This window comes from Cydia pomonella, chromosome 8 (genome assembly GCF_033807575.1).
Source record: "Cydia pomonella isolate Wapato2018A chromosome 8, ilCydPomo1, whole genome shotgun sequence".
Classification (NCBI taxonomy): domain Eukaryota; kingdom Metazoa; phylum Arthropoda; class Insecta; order Lepidoptera; family Tortricidae; genus Cydia; species Cydia pomonella.
Window position 1 is genome coordinate 13,064,010 of NC_084710.1, and position 18,379 is coordinate 13,082,388.

Sequence of the window (18,379 nt, forward strand, 5' to 3'; positions counted from 1 at the left end):
CTTTAGTTTAGATACTTTATAAATTTATAGATTTGACTTCATTAGTAAAATAACATTTTGAAAGGGTCATGTCATAAGTTCATAACAAAGGAAGGGCATGTAAGAGTACAGACAGTACAATTATCGTCATCAAGTTGTGATGTCCCGCTATTTGTCAAACAAATGTCATTAACCCGTGAGGCAGGTTCTATCTTGATTCCGTCAAAAAACCCATGCCCAACGAAAAATATAATGGCATGATGAGTTGGACAAACTTGAAACACACGCTAGAGTAGACGATGTTAGATTAAAACGATCTTTAAGCTTTTGTTGTGTACCTCACATATAAATTGCAAAATGGCCACCTATTTTTTAATATATTGTAATTTTGTGTTGCACTGGCACCTTTGAATAAATTTCTTTCCGTTTAAATTAAGTCGAAATAATTGTGAATTATAGATACTTTTAACATTTATACAAGCGGGGTTTTGAACCTATCTGAATCTCCGGTTTGGAATTAGCACGCTTTACCGCTTGACTGCTACTGTTCAGACCTATGTTCCGGTAACACGTCTAAAGGTACGACGACTCTATGAAATAAGTTACGATTTCTTTAATCATCCATAAAATTGCTCTGTTTCGCCGAATTACATGGAATTTGTACTTTACAATTGCCTAGCAGAGATAAAGTCTTTACAAGTACTAAATTTTGTACAGTTTCATAACCATAATACATAATTGTCGAACTGGTTTTAATCGTAAAATCCACGGCCGTACATATAGACTAGTTTATTTGGACCTCTTTTTCATGCTGAATCATAAATAACTAAGGTAATATTTTAAGTTATAAATTAAGATTGAAGGAGTTAATAAAATATAATATACCTTGTTTAAATTAGTGGCTCTACTTGAAACGTGACATTGTAATAAAATTTAAACCTGTAGGTAATATTGTAAAAAGTGCAGGGACCTTTTTATAAACCGGAAACCGTTTAAACCGTGACGAAAAGGTGAGTTAGGGTCGATAGGGAACTCTACCCTGTGGCCTGTTCTACTGTAGAGCAGCCTAATAAAAACTTATTGGACTCTATATTAGACTATTATTATTCTTCTGGGGGCTACTTGCCTTCGATTTGCCTTGCTTTTCGTTGGCAACCGCTTCAAAATAGTCAAATTGCATGACAGGTTGCAATGCAATGACCAATGACGCGAATCTGGACGCAATTTTGAATATTTTTGAAGTTACTGACAATCGGCCCGATTTGTAGAATGATTAAGACACTTGGAAAGATCTTTAAAAGATCGATAACTAAACGACATGTCAAAATTGACGTTTATTTCGATTCCGCTGTGATCCTAATAAGATCTATCTACGATATTTCTAATGTTAAAGTGGCATTGGTTGCCCGAATCGAGCTGCTTCTGTCAATTATACGACATACAACGATATCTAAATGAGAACTTATCTAAACCAGAATTTATCGTTATCGTATCTCATTCTTTGAATCGGGCCGAATATCACGTTGGTCGACATCTTAATCAGGGTATAGCTGTATTACTTATTACTAAGTTTTTATTGGCCCTAATTACCTGTGATTTAGATAAGCTTTCGGATGCCATATTGATCCGCGCGGGCAGGCGGGGACACGGTCCGATGGCTCCGATAGTTCTGAGCCATGGGGTTTGTGTTCCACGTTGCAACACTATGGATTAACGAATGAACGCTTCGAGGTTTCCCATTTACGAAATTTCGTGGTAATTATAAATTGAAATATATAATTAATGAGCCAAAAGTTCATAACATCTATAACTTAAGACAGGTAGTCATTTTATTATACATAAGATTCACAAGTACAGTCAGCAAAACGATTAGTTTAGTACCCCTGCATACAAACATGTAGGCAGAAGTGTTAAGCTAATAGTTTTGCGGACTGTATCTAATGTCTGTGACTGTGTTTGGCATATCAAAGTCTAGCAGATCACGTTTTTATTGGAGTTCTATCAGCATGCACCATAGTTCTAGAGTTTCTGATACTTTATAGCAATAGTTCTGGAATTTTTATCATTAAAATCCATATTTACTATGGATTTTTACCAAATGATATGCTAGCATATCGTTTAGTTAAAAATGGAATAAAAAAATTGTATTGCCTTGTCACATGTTAAAAAAGAGTTGACACAAAAAAGGCATCTCTGAGACCATTAATTACAATTTATGATTATTTTTAAATTCTTTGATATGCTAACTTCACACGTGTCATGCTGATGTAATTTAACAAGGCAGAGACATATGTTTGATTTCAAACGATAGCTCTTGCTCTATTGTTCGCAGGTACTGATGCTCAAGAAATAAAAGTAGAGGTAAGGTCCTCAAACCACTTTAGGTACCCACTTCGTGCCATTACCACTCGAGTGCACTTGTCGCACCAAATCACTTGTCCTTATTTGATAAGAGAGAAAACATACTTAACAAAAACTCAAGTGTAAAATTGCATACAACTAAAACGTAGGTACTTGATGTCAATAGAAAAAATGTTTCCTAATATAACAGTCAAATAAACTAGGTGGGCAATAAATCAGAACACAATAGCAGCGATAAGCCATTGGGTCGCGTCTAAAGCACGATCTCTGTTACAATACTAGTCTTGAACAAGATGGCCGGGTCAGGCCTTACGTCAGCCCGGATTTTAGAACTTTGAGAACATTTGTAGAACTATTAAACGATCTCCTAGCCTAGTCCGATTTCCGAAGCAGTAGGTCGCGGGTTCGATTCCTGGTAAGGGCATTTATTTGTGTATTTAGCCCAAATATTTGTTCCTGAGTTATGGATGTATTCTATGTTTGTTTTTTATTTATATATACAACACAAACCTTATTGAGCTTACTGTGTGACTAGGTCGATCTGTGTGAAATTGTCCTATAGTATTTATTTATTAAATCATCGTATCGTAACAATATACTGAGGTCAGGATATAAACCACGGATATAATTTTTGAACCTAAGTTGCTTTAGCTGGTCATTGTCATACGCAACACCAGGAGAGCCCCACATGCGTTATCGATCTTTATAACAACCCTGATATACACGCTTCAAAAGAACACCGTGTATTGCATATCGCAGATCCTCAGAAGGAAAATTTTATTTTATTTAGGTATATTGTACGGTCAATGGCTCTAGTGCCGTTTTCCTATACTTAACTTACTCATACAAAGCATACTTTTAATGACATATAGACCTTATTTTTCTTATTTATACTGGAGTAAAGCCGCGCAGGCTCATGCCATTATGACAATGTAAATAACTGTTTCCATGAAATCCCTTTACCTTTCACCATGCAAATTAGACAGTTATTCACTACAAGCCATTGACTGTGACTTCGAATGGGATTCTCTTTAAATCACATTTTCCTCGGAGATTGTGTAGGTATAGTTCGTGCACGGAATCCGTAGATTCAGGGGCTCAGGAAGCGCGAGGTTACACTCAGCGTGAGCATTATACTTGCCGCAAAAGTAACTGGCGACTGATATCATAATGCTATCTCCTTTAACCTTGTTAAGACCAACCAAGAGTGAAAGAGATGGCATTATGACCTGACTCGCCACTTAGTTTTGTGGCAAGTATAGACAGGATGCGTAAATGGGATTTCAGTTTCCTCGGACTCCGTCAGCAAACTGTAGGTATGAGGATGTGATCTTCTAACAAAGGATAAGATAGACACGGTCTATATCTAATAGTTATATCATGTTTAATCTGTAACCTTCTCTTATGTATAAATTCCATAATAAGTTATTTTTTCAGAACCTTGTTCAGACGTGCGAGAACTCGCATGCGACTTTCATTACATTGCGGTATTGGATCGGTGGGCCGAGTTGGATGTAACCTCAACAGTCCGCGATGTAACTAACTACGTTTTAGTGTACCTACTGTCCTTTCTTCTTACCATATACAGACAATTGTTCCCTTATTGGCTTTATGCTATACAGGATTTAGCAATTTGAAAGCTTTTTTATACGTATTTAATCATGTCAATCATGTGAAGTTTTAGCTGCCTGAGTTCAAATATTCATTTCATGTATGTATATGTCGGATTTCTTGTATTTCACATATGCTGTTTTCAGAAAAAATATAAATACAAAGTCGGTAGCCGGTAAGGTCGATTTCTAATTGAATCATTATGGAAGTTGCTCCTTATTGACTACCGACAACTTAATATATGCACACAACTGCATAAATTTGCCATGTAGGAATAGGAACTGATTGTTATGTTGATTGTTTTTCTTAAACAATGCGAAGTAATCTTATAAACGTTTAAACATTACTTGATAAGTGTAGACGATAACATAAAGTTTAGGTAAGTACTAAGTAGGTGCATCAATTTTATTGTACCGATGTGTTACCCTATATATTGTATGTATGTATGCAATATATGCATGTTAGTATTAGGTATTACCTATCAATGTTAATGAAATAAATCTATGTAAAGCCATGGTAGTGTCGAGTTGTGGTTTTCGAACAAAGAAACGTAAGCACCCACCTATGTTGTTGCCTTTAACTCGAAATGACCAAAGCATGAATAAAAGCCACTATTAAGGCTTCATAAAAGTGCCTCAATAAGTTACTTACAGGCTTAATTCTAAGAATCATATTACGCCACGCTTATCCAACAATATCCAATTACTTACTTTTAGTATGTGAAAAAGTCCGAATAAGGCTTCATTAAAGGCTCCCTAGGTCGAAGTACACGGTTCACAAAAAAAAAAATCGCTACACTCAAACTGAAACAGCACTTTAAACACTGGCCATTCACAAAATGTTCAACATCTAAAAAATAGTACTAAAAAAAAGGACTACATAAGCAATTGTTTTTTATGCGTTTGGAGCACGGTTTTCAAAAATGGAAGGTTATTGTTCGAATTTTGAAAATTGCTCGTCGGTTTCGTGGTGCGCGCGGGGCAGCGCTAAACGGATGTGCGCAGGGAGCCGGCCGGCCGACTGTTGCGCTCGCCGTGCGCTGCTAGGGTGGTGCTATTGCTCGATTGTTTAAGATGTCGATACCAACCAAGCGCCTACTAAAACCTATTACATGCAAAGGTCCTAAGTGGGTGTAGGAAATAGATCATAACGCTATTGCATACATAAAAATAAAGTTATTTGGGACGGATTTTCACAACACTGTCTGTTTGAATGCTATAAATCAATGCAATCATCATACTAATGAACTATTGGCCGAAAACTATTTGTCTTCGAAAACTTATTAGTGGCCTAGCGGTAAGAACGTGTGTCTTGAAATCCGGAGGTCGCGGGTTCAAAGCCCGGCTCGTACCAATGATTTTTTCAGAACACATGTACTAAGTATCATTTAATATTTACCAGTCGCTTTTCGTTGAAGGAAACATTGTAAGGGAACCGGAATAATTCCAAATTGGAAGTGGAATTTCTAATACGGCCTAGTTTGGCCTTTAAGGGTTGGAAGGTCAGATGGCACTCGCTTTCGTGAAAACTAGTACCAACGCCAATTCTTGGGATAATTTGCCAAGCGGACCCTAGGCTCCCATGAGCCGTGGCAAATGCCGGGCTAACGCGAGGAAGATGATGATGATGTTATAACAACACAGATAACAGATGTAGATAAGATTATGAAATCTGTAACGGTTTATTTTATCTTAGGGAAGATAAAGATACCTAAGTGAATTATGCACCAGTCTTATCGTGGGAAAAAGGTTCTCAATGATAAATGGGACTGCAATATTTTTTTCTATTGTTAAACATTTTAACGTGCCTAACATATAAACATTAATGTACTAGTACCTATGACTCACAGAGATCGTCATACAGTGCTCGTAGGTCGCTATGACGATTTAGGTTTTATAGGACCAAACAGATAATACACGTAAGGGCCCTATATATTTATCGATATATATATCGACTACAGTACCAACGTGACTCACTCGAACGCCAACAACAAAACGCGTCTAAATATTAAAATGACGTAAGCGACCGGTAACGACTCGACAAAAACTCAGCTCGGTCGAGGGCCAAATGTTGCCACAAAAAACGTCAAGCGCCTGGCGTTTACGACGATTCACGTGTAGAGGCCCGGCGAACAATGAACCTGCACTGGCGAACTAGACCAAACAGCGAAGTTGAAGAAGTTTTGTATATGGAACACGTTCTCGTTTGGAAACCATAGAGTTGTTCTTTTGTTTGTGCGTGAATTCACGTAGGAGTGGTATTATACGACACCCACACATACACAGTACCTGAAGCAACTTTAAGTGATCTTTGCTGTACATTTAATTTTACTCAGGGACTGAACCTGTTAGTATACATCGGTGGCTTGGCGACCATAGTTCATAGCCTCTAGTTAATACACTGATGCAAAAAGCAATGAATTTTATTATACCTAATACCAGTGTTTTTGCCATAGCCAGAGAAGACCTTGTTTGGAGGTCGTAAAATCAAATCAACAAGCGTGGCGTGTAAAAAGTATTTAAAAAACTACGATGAGGATGCTCATATCGTAACATGTAACCAACTTGTAGCTAAGTAAAAAAATAGATAATCCGACTAGGTATTATCATTAACTAGAACATAATAGGTGCTAATAATTTAGTAAAGAAGCTACTTAATCCTATGTAGCGTGTCCATAAAAGTAATTGGGGATTTAAGCCTTGCCAGAATCGTTGCCTCAGTCATACCTATATATTACACATATTTTATAAACATGAAGCATTGAAATTGACTTATCTTGCTAGAGTAAGGCCAAAATAAGTTAGCAGCGATTTTTACAGTGCTGTTAAACGTCAAACTTCTATGAAATGATGACTTTTACTTAACACTTGCACAGGCTGGGCTATCAAAATCGTTGCCAACTTAGCTTGTTCTGACTTTGACCCATTTCATTAACATACTGGCAAACAGCTGGCAACTGGCATCAGAAATGATGATGATGAAAACTATCCTATGTCCTTCCTCGGACCTCAAACTATCTGCATGTCTAATTTCGGGGAGTGGGCCAAGGAACTGCACAACCTTTTTCCTCCGTCCCCATCTCACCGTCGGACTACCAGACAATCGGCACTGCGGCATCGCTTCATGGTATTCCACAAATACGCACGAAGTGTTTCGCTTCAACGTTCCTTATGCGAACTGCCAAGGAGTGGAATGCCCTGCTCCAGTCTGTGTTTCCACATGAGTACAATCTGGATCTCTTCAAGGCTAGAATAAAGAGGTATCTCGTAGGTAAGCGTGCTCCACCGTAGACCTCATCATCACTTACCATCAGGTGAGATCGTGCTCAAACGCCTGCCTATCTTCCATTAAAAAAATCGTCTAAATCAAATAGAGTTAGGTTTAGATTGTAAAGTCTCATGGCATTATTTATAAACAACTCAACTCTGAATTAGTTACCACCAAGTCACTAAGGAGGGACCTTCACCAAGGAGGTGGAGGAGGAGGAGGTTTGGCCGAAGATTGTCAAGTTCGACGGATCCGAGGCCAGCTCTCTGACACTGCGGGGTTGCGAACTGCTTCGCAGCCATAATTTTGTGTTTTTAGTTAGATTATATATTTTATAATAATATGTAGGTAAGTAATAAATCTATGAGCCAATACTTGCCTGAAATAAATATTTTTAGTTTTTATTATTTGTAAGAAAAGGATAAAACATACATAAACTAATTGAAGCTTATACAGTTTTATGAATGATCCCTCATTCAAAATTTTGTAGTTTCGACATTATGTCGACTTCTTCTTGAATATTTGGAACATTAACAATAAATTTGAATTAACATAAAATAATGGTGGAGTTGTGCTCATGCGATATATGCGTTTTCTTCAGAATAATTAAAAGGCGGACTAAATGAAATTGCGTTTAACTCCGTCCATCTCTTTGTACCATCATCTAGAGAAAACAATTACCCCGGTTGACTTATTAACATTGGAATTCTCAGTGGTGAAAATTAGCCCGGTTACTGGGATATACTGTAGTGTACTAGCTGTCGCCCGCCACTTCGTACATCAGTCAGGACACACGCATATAGATAGATTAATGAGCAATATCGAATTGTTGACGATGTAGTTAATCCTTTTCCAGGCCGCACCAATCTACAAGGTTTTCCCAAAAAATCCAAATATATTCCAATTAATCCAGCTTTGATGATTCATTGGAAGACAAGTAACATTTCCTGAAAGTGTAATCTAATTTGAACCTTAAATCGGAATGCTAAAGTTGAAATTCTAATGGCGCGTATGTGGTCGATAAATCGTACTATGCCTGGAAAAGGGTTAACGTGTTAACCCTAACCACCCCTAAGCTTTTCGAAAATAACGGCAGATTTATGGTAGCTGTTCGTAAATAATGCGTATTTGTTGCTACATATCTGTATATATATATTTATGTGAAGACGATACCGCGGCCGCGCGGCAGCGGCACCTCCTTTTAATTACAAACGTAGTCCTCATTTTCCTCTCTGGATATTAACATTATTAAAAATATTTTGACACAGCTTTTTGTATATCAAACACCCCCTATGTTAGATTTTCGAAATTTTAATTTTTATTCTTATAATAATTAAAATTTAGATTTTTTGTTTTCGCTCCTAATTTTAACACAAATAAAAAAAACTGAAAAACATAGGGTAAGCGTAGCTATGGTTAAATTACATCAAAATAATTTAAAACATTTTCCATAATGTCAATATATACTATAGAGAGGAAAATGGGGACTACATTTGTATGGAGAAGCGGCCGAAGTGTATCCTCTTTTCCTCTTAATAATGAATGAGATCACTAGGTCGTAAGGTTATAGCTTTAAACTTGTGTGTTGCGTTCACTATATAAAATACTAAGGCTAGCTATTGTCCATCGTTAGAGTCGTAGACATAATTAATTACTTTTAAAAATAAAAAGAATATTGTCAAACCACAAAAGACTTCAACGGCATCCGCCCTCGTATGGCCAGTCTTAATACAAGTTCACAAATTTCAACCTTATATAGAAGACATAAGATTCAGTATACAAAACGCAGATTTAATACATGTCCTGTCTCTTTCATTTACCATTAATTGAAATAAGACGCAAAACTGCAGCCTTTGTAATGGTTAAGGTAAAGTGCGTAATTACAGCCAGTTCGAATCTGATTCAATTGTGTATTTGAAAGTCAACTTTATGACCTTTAATTAAAGTTGAATTTTGGAAAGTGATATGACTGGCATATGTCAGTGGAACAGTTTTAAATGTTTTAATACCTAATTTCCGGGAGGGATAATATGTTTAAATACAGGAAACGTAAAAAGCTTGCGTTTACACATGCAGGTCGCAGCACTACATTATTCTATACAGTGTGTATTTTTGATATAACCGCAAACTTAAACAATTACTGCAATGTTCTGCCGCCAGAGTGCAGCACTAGCACCTTTCGTAAACCATAGAGTAACTTCTACATACTGCGCCTTAAACTGTTTTATGACAAGTTTTCACAGATAATAGAATATTACATTAATACATCAAGGCGGTTTGTTAATAAAGGGCCTACCGGGAAACGCGAAAATCGGAATTTAGTTATCTGTCTTCATCGCTCGAATATGCAAGAATGATAGAGAGGTTAGATAATTTTCTTGTTTCGCGGTCGACCCTCAGATTGTGATGGATTGTGGTAGTGGCGCCCCGACGCAGTTTCACGTTATATTCCCTATTCTGAAAGTTTTTTTAATTTAGTCTTAACTACCAGAGTATAATTAATTTTTGTTTTTTTTTCGAGCGGCAATGTTTTTCGTACATCATGGTTACTTGTGACGTCACGTCATTAAATGCGACGTTTCGAGTTAAAACAAAGTAGCGATACATTGCTTGCTAAATATTTTTATATGAAAGTGTGTTCATTAAAGTCTAAACTAACTACCCTTTGATTATGCGGTCATATGAAAAATACACGCTGTATAACAGTCGGCGTAGCCAACATGCCAATCGTTAACGCTCCGTAGCGTAGCGTAGTCATCTCTCTTTTTTAACCAACTTCAAAAAAGGAGGAGGTTCTCAATTCGACTGTTTTTTTTTTTGTATGTATGTTACTCGATATCTCCGAGAATCGTGATCCGATTTTCAATTTTTTTTTTTAATCGAACGGGTATAACTCCGAGATTGTCCCGTTGGCACCAAGTCGGGGTTTGATAATGGGATCTTGGAGAAATCGACGGAACTCTTCAAATGTTATAGGTATATGTATGGCGCTTTTGGTAATATTTGAAGTCGGTTTTATTTTTACTCTACTATATTAGTGCGAGATCGACAGCTGCGTTTCGTTTGCTACGGAGCGTTAACGGTTGGCATGTTGGCTACGCAGGCTGTACTTGTTATAACATTAATACACATTAAGTTCCGTATTTAGCGAGTAGATGTAACAACTATGATACAAATAGTTTTTAATGCATTATATAGACTATAAACAAAAATAAGACTAAATAAATATGTGAATAGGTTTAGCAAAGACTTACTTATTTCATCAATAATATACTCTATATAGATTATTTGTGAGAATTAGAGATGTTTAGTTCGTTTTTGCTGTTAGTATCACAGGCCAATTCTAGTTTTAGTTATTAGATCTGTTTCCAACATTAGGTACTGATCTGTCAGTGTCAAAAGTGACGTTTTTGGTTTGGTTTGGTTTAACAAAAGAACAACAATTTTAACCAATTAGGCATATACGAGTATGATCATAATTGTGGGATTGCTTTTAAGTAGGACCCCATACATATAATCATTTCTATGATAGTCTAATTGCGGCCTAAGAAATGAAACAGATTCAATAACTAACACTAGAAGTTGCCGGTTATCTCTTTTATTATTAACACTCGTAAAAACGAGTAAATTAAATAATTTAGTGTAGAAATGTAGATATTAAACCTTTGCAGGGTTAAGACTGATATTGACACTACATGACTTGCAATAAAATGCAGTTTAAAGCAGCATGTGAAACTATTATAAAATAATTTTCAACGTTAAATAAGATTGAACACAAAATTTTAATAAATAACCTAATCGACACATTAAAATTTTAATTTTTTTTAATACTATATCGGTGGCAAACAAGCATACGATGATGATAAGCAGTTTCCATAGCCTATGTACGCCTGCAACTGCAACTCCAGTTACATGCGCGTTGCCGACCCTAAACCCCCCTCCCCCTAGTTGAGCTCTTGAATTCACATTGATACCAAAAAAACAAAAATATTTTGATACCTGTTTTTTTTATAACAGGTATGTAATCCAGCAATCCATATTAAATAATGAAGTAAATTAAACGTATCTCAACACTATTATGTTGTGCTTCACAATCTATAACACAACATTAGACATAATCAGACAGCAATATCTCGAGTCGCCGGCGCCGCGTAATTGAGACAACTCAGGAAGTAATAAACTAGGCTCTGCCTTATATGAAAACGGTGATGTTTGTTTTTTATCCACTCAGGTATACCGGGTGGCCCCGTAACATGAGCAAATAATTAAAACATATACTCCTCAAACGATAATAGTAAAAAAATACGATACAAGTGCGAAAAGTAGGAATTTTCGATTCGCACTTATGTCGTACTTACAACGATTTACACAGACACGTAAAGTGCTAATTACCGCACTATTGCGGTAAACGGTAAAGTAGCACCATATGTACTGTAAAACATTTGTTTAACAACTTTTAAAAATTATGAATTATTCCTATTTTTCATACAAATTAATTATTATCTTCAATCTAAGCTATTATCACTTCAAACTCAAACTCAAACATTCATTCAGCAAATAGGCCACAGGGGAAGTTTTACATGTCAGATTTTTACAAGCAATAAAAATAATCATTATAATCAAATATAACGAAATACAATTACAAAATATGGAATGAATTAAATATTAGATACTTTATTAGAGATGTATAGTCTCTAAATGTCGAATTACACAAAAAAACTATTATAAAAAAATAACAACAGACAAATACTAAAATTCAAGTGTCAGAATTAAAAAAAAAAATATATGTATAATAAAAAAACTCCATAATACAAATTCGCAATACATCGCGTCTTATAATCAATTTTACAGTGTATGCGTGTACTGAAAATCAAACAAGTTATTTTTGAAAGTAGCTGAACAAATGTTGGTCAGTTTGAGGAGTACATCCTATAGTTTAATTTAATTTATTGCTCCTGTTACAGGGCCCACCCGGTATTTAATACAAACACTAGCCCATATAATATATTCTCATGTGTTAAATAAAGTATCATTGAATATGCAAGGTCGATGATATGAAAATAATTGGCAATTGCGAAACTTATAATAACTGTTACAAGCAAACATAATTAATTATGTTCGATACAATACAAGGTAACACTAACAACGCTGTATTGATAATTTGATGCTTGATAGGCTTTTTTGGTCTTACCAATTTATAACACGCAAGTAATTATAGCTTATATGCTATGTATAAGTAGCATGTCAAGTAGTTTTTTTCCTCTCATGAAATTGAGTACATTCACAAAATCATTCTCATGATTAGACTGTACTTTGTATGGAAGCAAGTTCAATGTCATAAATGTTAACTTGCGCGCCATCTGGCGGAAATGGTTAGTACTAGCGACTAGAGTAAACGTTGCCTTGCGCTCGTTGAGCTCAACGTGTGCGCAGTATTACGAACATAGTTCAGCAGATGGCGCTCTTATACACACAAGACAACACAATTAATTTACAAGATAATAACAACTATAGTATTTCTTCAACACGAAGGGTACGGTGACAAGTGTTACCTCAATACAATGTTGGCAGATTGGGCGATTTAATGTTATGAATTGTATGGAGATGACATCTTTCACCGTACCAATCCTTTTGAGAAATACTATACAAGTAGAGATGTGTAGTGAGTAACTCACGAGTAAATACTGAGTATTTACTCAATTTAGCAGTATTTACTCGTTTATACCCAAATTGGTTGGTATAAACTATTTAGAGTGCTGAAAGGGGGCATACAGGGGGACACTCCATACATACATACATGTATGAAACTAAATACTCAGTATTTACGCACCCCTACCCATCTCTAACATAGATTAATATTAACATTTAAAAGTGAATTAATGTTAAAACCGAATATTCCTAGAACATAATATACACGGATGTCCTATGGCTGTTAGTACATTTGAAAAGAGCGTATTTTGAGCGTATTAAAAAAAAACCTGTAACCTTGAACACAAGTAGGAATTTTAAAATAAAAAACTATAAATATTCCGATACCATATTTTGACATTATATTGGCGTCGGCAGAACTTTTTTCACCATGATAAGCTAATCATTAAAAATTCGAACATAATGCATCAAGTGCAAGTGTCGACTATTTAATTTAAAGCTATGGAGTTGAATGATGATATATTAAATAATTTAAGGCAAAGTGTCCACTTAACATACTTTTAAATACTCCATTTTGTAACAAAAAATCTAAATAAGGGCATAGGAAGGACGCATCGCATTCCAAGTTGTATATATCTTGTGCAAACTAACAACTTTGGTATCGCTTAGTAAACCATACACGTAGAATGGGCAGGGTAATAAATGCACATGATACGCTTTTAGCATTAATTTATTGTTTCTCTATATTTACCTTCATTGAGATGTGTTTATTCAGGTTAATATGGGTAGTAAGACTTTTTTTAAACATGATACTCATTATTCGTAAGTCGTATATCTGAACGGTGGCATAAACATAAGTAAGCATTGAGTGCTCACTCCATACATCAGTACCCCTAGTGTAAATTTGATCGACATCATAACGTGACGAACGCGTTTGCGTTAAGTCTCATTTTGTGTAGGATTTTGAGCTTCCAAAACGTCCCGCTTGGCGCGCTCTTTCTAAATCCAATACAAAATGAGACTAAACGCAAACGCGTACGTCACGTTTCGAAATCGAATTTATTTACACTAGGGGTACAGTTTTCTTACCAAAACGTTTATTGTCAAGTATCAGTACCGCTACTTGACACTAGATGTCATGACTGACTGACGAAAAGTGTATTGCTCTACAATTTACACTAATATTACAAGCAGAAGGAGTTGAAAATAGAGTTCCAGTTAATCCGGTTATAATATTAGCTTGAAATTGTTGAGCAGTAGACTTCGTTCGTCGCGACATCTATTGTCAAGTAGCAGTACTGGCCGCGTACCCAATATGCTAATCGCTTATGCTCCATAGCGATTGAAACGCAACTGTCACTGTCGCACTTATATGGAAGAGTAATAGAGAGACACAAAGCGTATCGTTGTCGTAGCGATAGCCATTGTCACCTATCCTATAGGCCGGTTGATAAATCCGGTACTTGACGCTAGATGTCGACTACGAAAATAATAAGCGTTTAGGTTATGAAAACATTTTTATTTGGCGTTGAAACTAGGTCCATGGTCCATGGGGTCCCAGCGCGCACAAGTTTTTTGCAGAAATCGCGAAGTGTCTGGTTCACGTAACTGGTGACCGAAGAGCTGGCGGCTTTCTCGCATAACGTATCAGTATTGCGATAAAACGAGGAAATGCCACCAGCATCTTTGGCCATCAAGGGCCTATTTTAGATTTAAGCTAGTTATAGCAATCCTCTGTTAAAATCCATTATGTACATTGTTATTTCAAGTAAATAAAATGTCTTTTTCATAAGCGTTTTAGTAATAAAACTGATGTATGGAGTGAGCACTCTATGCTTACTTATTTCTCTATGGCTTTTATGAAAAAATAATTGATACTATTTGCAAGGCTCTTTATTAAACTCATGTTAGCGGTCGTTTCAACCACTGAACATGCCACATCTACTGTCGAGAGCCATATATTCGTCTAGTAAAGGCCAAGACCGATTTAAAACTAGACTCATAGTAAGTGCCAGTCTGTATACGTGTACTTATTATTTACACAGGTTTATATGTATCAGTTCCGTATTGTCTTGTCGCGCGGGATTGTGAAAACCGGTGTAGTTTAGTTTGCCGACTAAACACGATTACATAACAGGTATTGTGCAGCGTTGAGACATTTGTATTGTATCTACTTGAATTTGCCAAGTTTCTTGCATTCATTAAATCTGAGAAATAATCTGAATAGGTAATGAAAAGATGAATAAATAGTAAGAACTAGTAGTTTATGTACAGACATGCTTTTCTTATCAATTATCAATATTATCATAGAGCAAAATCTGTTATAATTTTGTGTTGCGCTTTACAATACAAAATTGTTTATTGCACACCTCCCACATGTTGAAAATACATTTACAGAAACAAAACCAAGGTAACAACAGGCGGTGTCTCTTTTATTCTTGGCTCTTAAGATAAGAGTTATCTCTTCCAGAAAACCTTTGGGTAGCGGTGACAACGGAAAAAGTTGTTTAAGGTCTGCTTATAATAAACTTAACGTTAACGCCAAAACACTAAATTATGTCTAAAAGCAATACAAATTAATTGCATATGAATGACAAATTCATAACAATGACCAGGAATACGGTTTTTAATTTTCACTAAAGATAATTGGAGATTGGAGATATCAAGTACTCTCCTCGGAAGGAAAAATAATAACAATAATAATAACAAATAAAAATACCTAGTTATTTTCGAGGAAATCTCTAATTAGTTTTAAGTTGAAACTTAAACTGGGATATAATTTCATGGAACTGTTAATGAGAAATTTTATTGCAAGTATGCAATAGTGCAAATGGATGGCTATTCTGTTGCAAAATGGTTTTAGTTTAATTCTTTTCATGCTTATGATTTCACTATATTTCCTGAAAGAAAGAACAGTTTATAACAATAGAATTATGATTGTATTATTTTTTTTAAGCAGATAAATAGCCTGGAAAGGGAATGTCCTTTTATTATAAGTAAATAGACACGTTACAAAACTTATCGATGAGTTGATTAGAGACTAATGGTTTGTTCTATCTGCATTTCATTTCCCGAAAATTTTATCCAATGATACAAAGAACATGCTTTAAAATAAAATCTTTGTTACCTTTTGGTAGCAAGAGGAAAAAGTGATGAAAACTGCGGTAAAACTGTGATTGGATGAAGCTACCAGTAGCTTGCCACATTAATAAGAACCAACCATATTGCAAACCATGACCCGTTTGGCAGAAACCTATTAAACAGCATCCTTTAGTCATTATCTTTGAAATGCTGCTTGCCTAAATTACGGTCATTTGATCATGCCGCGGAGTGGGGAATCTGTTGACGACATTTTTATAAGATTAATTGATATGGTTAAGTAAGAGTTATTTCAGACAACATTGATAAAACTTAGTCGAATTCCAAACATTAGATATTATAGGTACATAACTATATTACTTGTCACAACTAATGTAGTATCGAATTGAGACACGGTTTAGATGTTATGAAAGTATAAGATAGCAAGAAGTCGGGAAACAAGAAAAGATGGTTCAATATTTAAGACCTAGAGCGTTTTTTTTTCAGCATTTTAATTGAAAATATTACTTTGCTGCATTTGCTGTAAGTATTTACAATGTATACAATCATATTATGAGTAGGTCATCCGAGTACTATCTTGTGATGCCAATTGTATTCTACAGTCAATACCAAAGAATGGCAAAATACAACAAGAGTATCTCGCCCTCGGAACTGGTACTTGCAAGAGATCATGAGGTACTAATGCAAGACAACAAAGAAAGGACGCATACACATGTATACATTCAGGGGTGTTCCAGCCAGTCATTTTTTACACAGTGAACGTTCTGTAGTTATGGATTTATTTTGTCTAAAACTACAAGACTCACCTGGGTTTGCTGGCATCCTGCGTCGTCGGGCCGAGGCGCGCCTCACGACAGTCGACACCAACGAGTCCATCTCACTCCCGGAATCCCATCGGGACCGGTTGATCACTGACTTCAACACTCGCGCGTCATCCTCCGTGTCCCTGTCGCTGCTCGTCGGAGGGATGTTGGACTCGTCACTCTCAGGCACCGGGGCCTTCACTTCACGGTTAAACACTCCTATCATCGTCGCATCTTGGTCGCCGGTGAACGGATGCGTTAAAGTCCTTCGGATGTTGCTTTTTCTATGCTTCGCTTTCGTACCTTCGGATAGGGAACGATTGTCTGACTTATCGTAGCATTTTAGGTCGGACGGTGAGAGGGATTTCTTTCTAGAGTTTCTCCGTTTGTTGCTCCTTCGCTGCCTACTTGACTCTCGTGCTGTCTGCATTGTCGTTTCATTTGTGTCTGTGGAAGAAAAATGGGATGAGTTGGGATTTCGGGCTCGAAACATATTTAAGGAAGTGTTTTCATGTTTATTAGTCGGACCAAGATAACTCTGTAGAGATTTTTATAGCACAGGTGTGCAAGTGTTATTTAAACGTTATAATTTCATAGAAGTTTGACGTTTAAAATAACACTTGCACGTCTGCAATAAAAATCGCTGCAGTGTTATCTTGGTCTGACTCTTTTATTATATTTAATGGTTGTTAACTAAACTCAGCAAACGAAAATATCAATCGCTGACTAAACTGGTGAAAAAGGGACACTAGGGTCATCTCGGCGTCTTTTTATAGACGCCTGTAATCGTTTTATGTATAAAATAACAGTTTAGTTAGCGGAGATGCTTAGAAACAAGTGATTATAGCACAATCGGATTAGAACAAACCTCGAATTTCTTGGACAGCCCTGAAATTTGGTATGTATGTAAATGAAAGACCGCTTATTCATGTCCATACCGTTTGACATTTGGGGACCTCTAGAAATCGCAGCCATCTTAGAAAATGTGTGTCATCCTGGAGAACTTCGGGTTTTACTCAAAATCTACGTTACCTAGGAAAATACGGTGTAAGGCAAAATCAAAGCTTATTAAATTCTACACAAAAAAGTCCAAGATATCTTTGCAGAAAAATACATCTTGTTATAGAAAATACTTGATGAATCTGGGTTTAGCGCTTATACACTTCCAGGGGACATTCTTTTAATAGGAAACTCGGAGGGATATGAATTCCACTTTTGTATATACATTTGTACATGATCTACCCTAATATCTACATTTTACTTGACTGCGACTTCATCAGAATGTAATGGGTTTAAGTACTGATGATTCAGTCTTACACCCTTTAGCTTAGGATACTGGCAGATTTTTAATGGCATATCGGTAGATTCCTGTATATGAGCGCTAAACCTAGATTCAGCAAGTATTTTCTAAAACAAGATGTATTCTTTTCGCAAAGATATCTGGAACTTTTTTGTATAGATTTGAATAAGCTTTAATGTTGTCTTATACCGTAGATTTTGAGTAAAACGCGAATTTGTCCAGGATAGTACTCATTTTCCAAGATGGCTGCGATTCCTCGAGGTTCCCTAAACGTCAAATGGTATGGACATGAATAATGGGCCTTTAATTT

General features: G+C 36.1%; 1 protein-coding gene across 3 annotated transcripts in view; it reads right to left on the reverse strand.

Moving 5' to 3' along the window:
* LOC133520619 (uncharacterized) overlaps window positions 1–18,379 on the reverse strand; it is a 133,395-nt gene that overhangs the window by 68,834 nt on the left and 46,182 nt on the right. For 2 of the 3 annotated variants that reach the window (XM_061855141.1, XM_061855142.1), the window contains exon 2: window positions 16,773–17,216. In XM_061855141.1, coding sequence (XP_061711125.1) covers window positions 16,773–17,199 — 427 coding nt within the window. In that variant the 5' untranslated portion in view covers window positions 17,200–17,216. Of the gene's footprint in view, window positions 1–4,661; window positions 4,928–16,772; window positions 17,217–18,379 lie in introns of those variants that run through there. The other variant, XM_061855143.1, reaches the window with a different exon arrangement.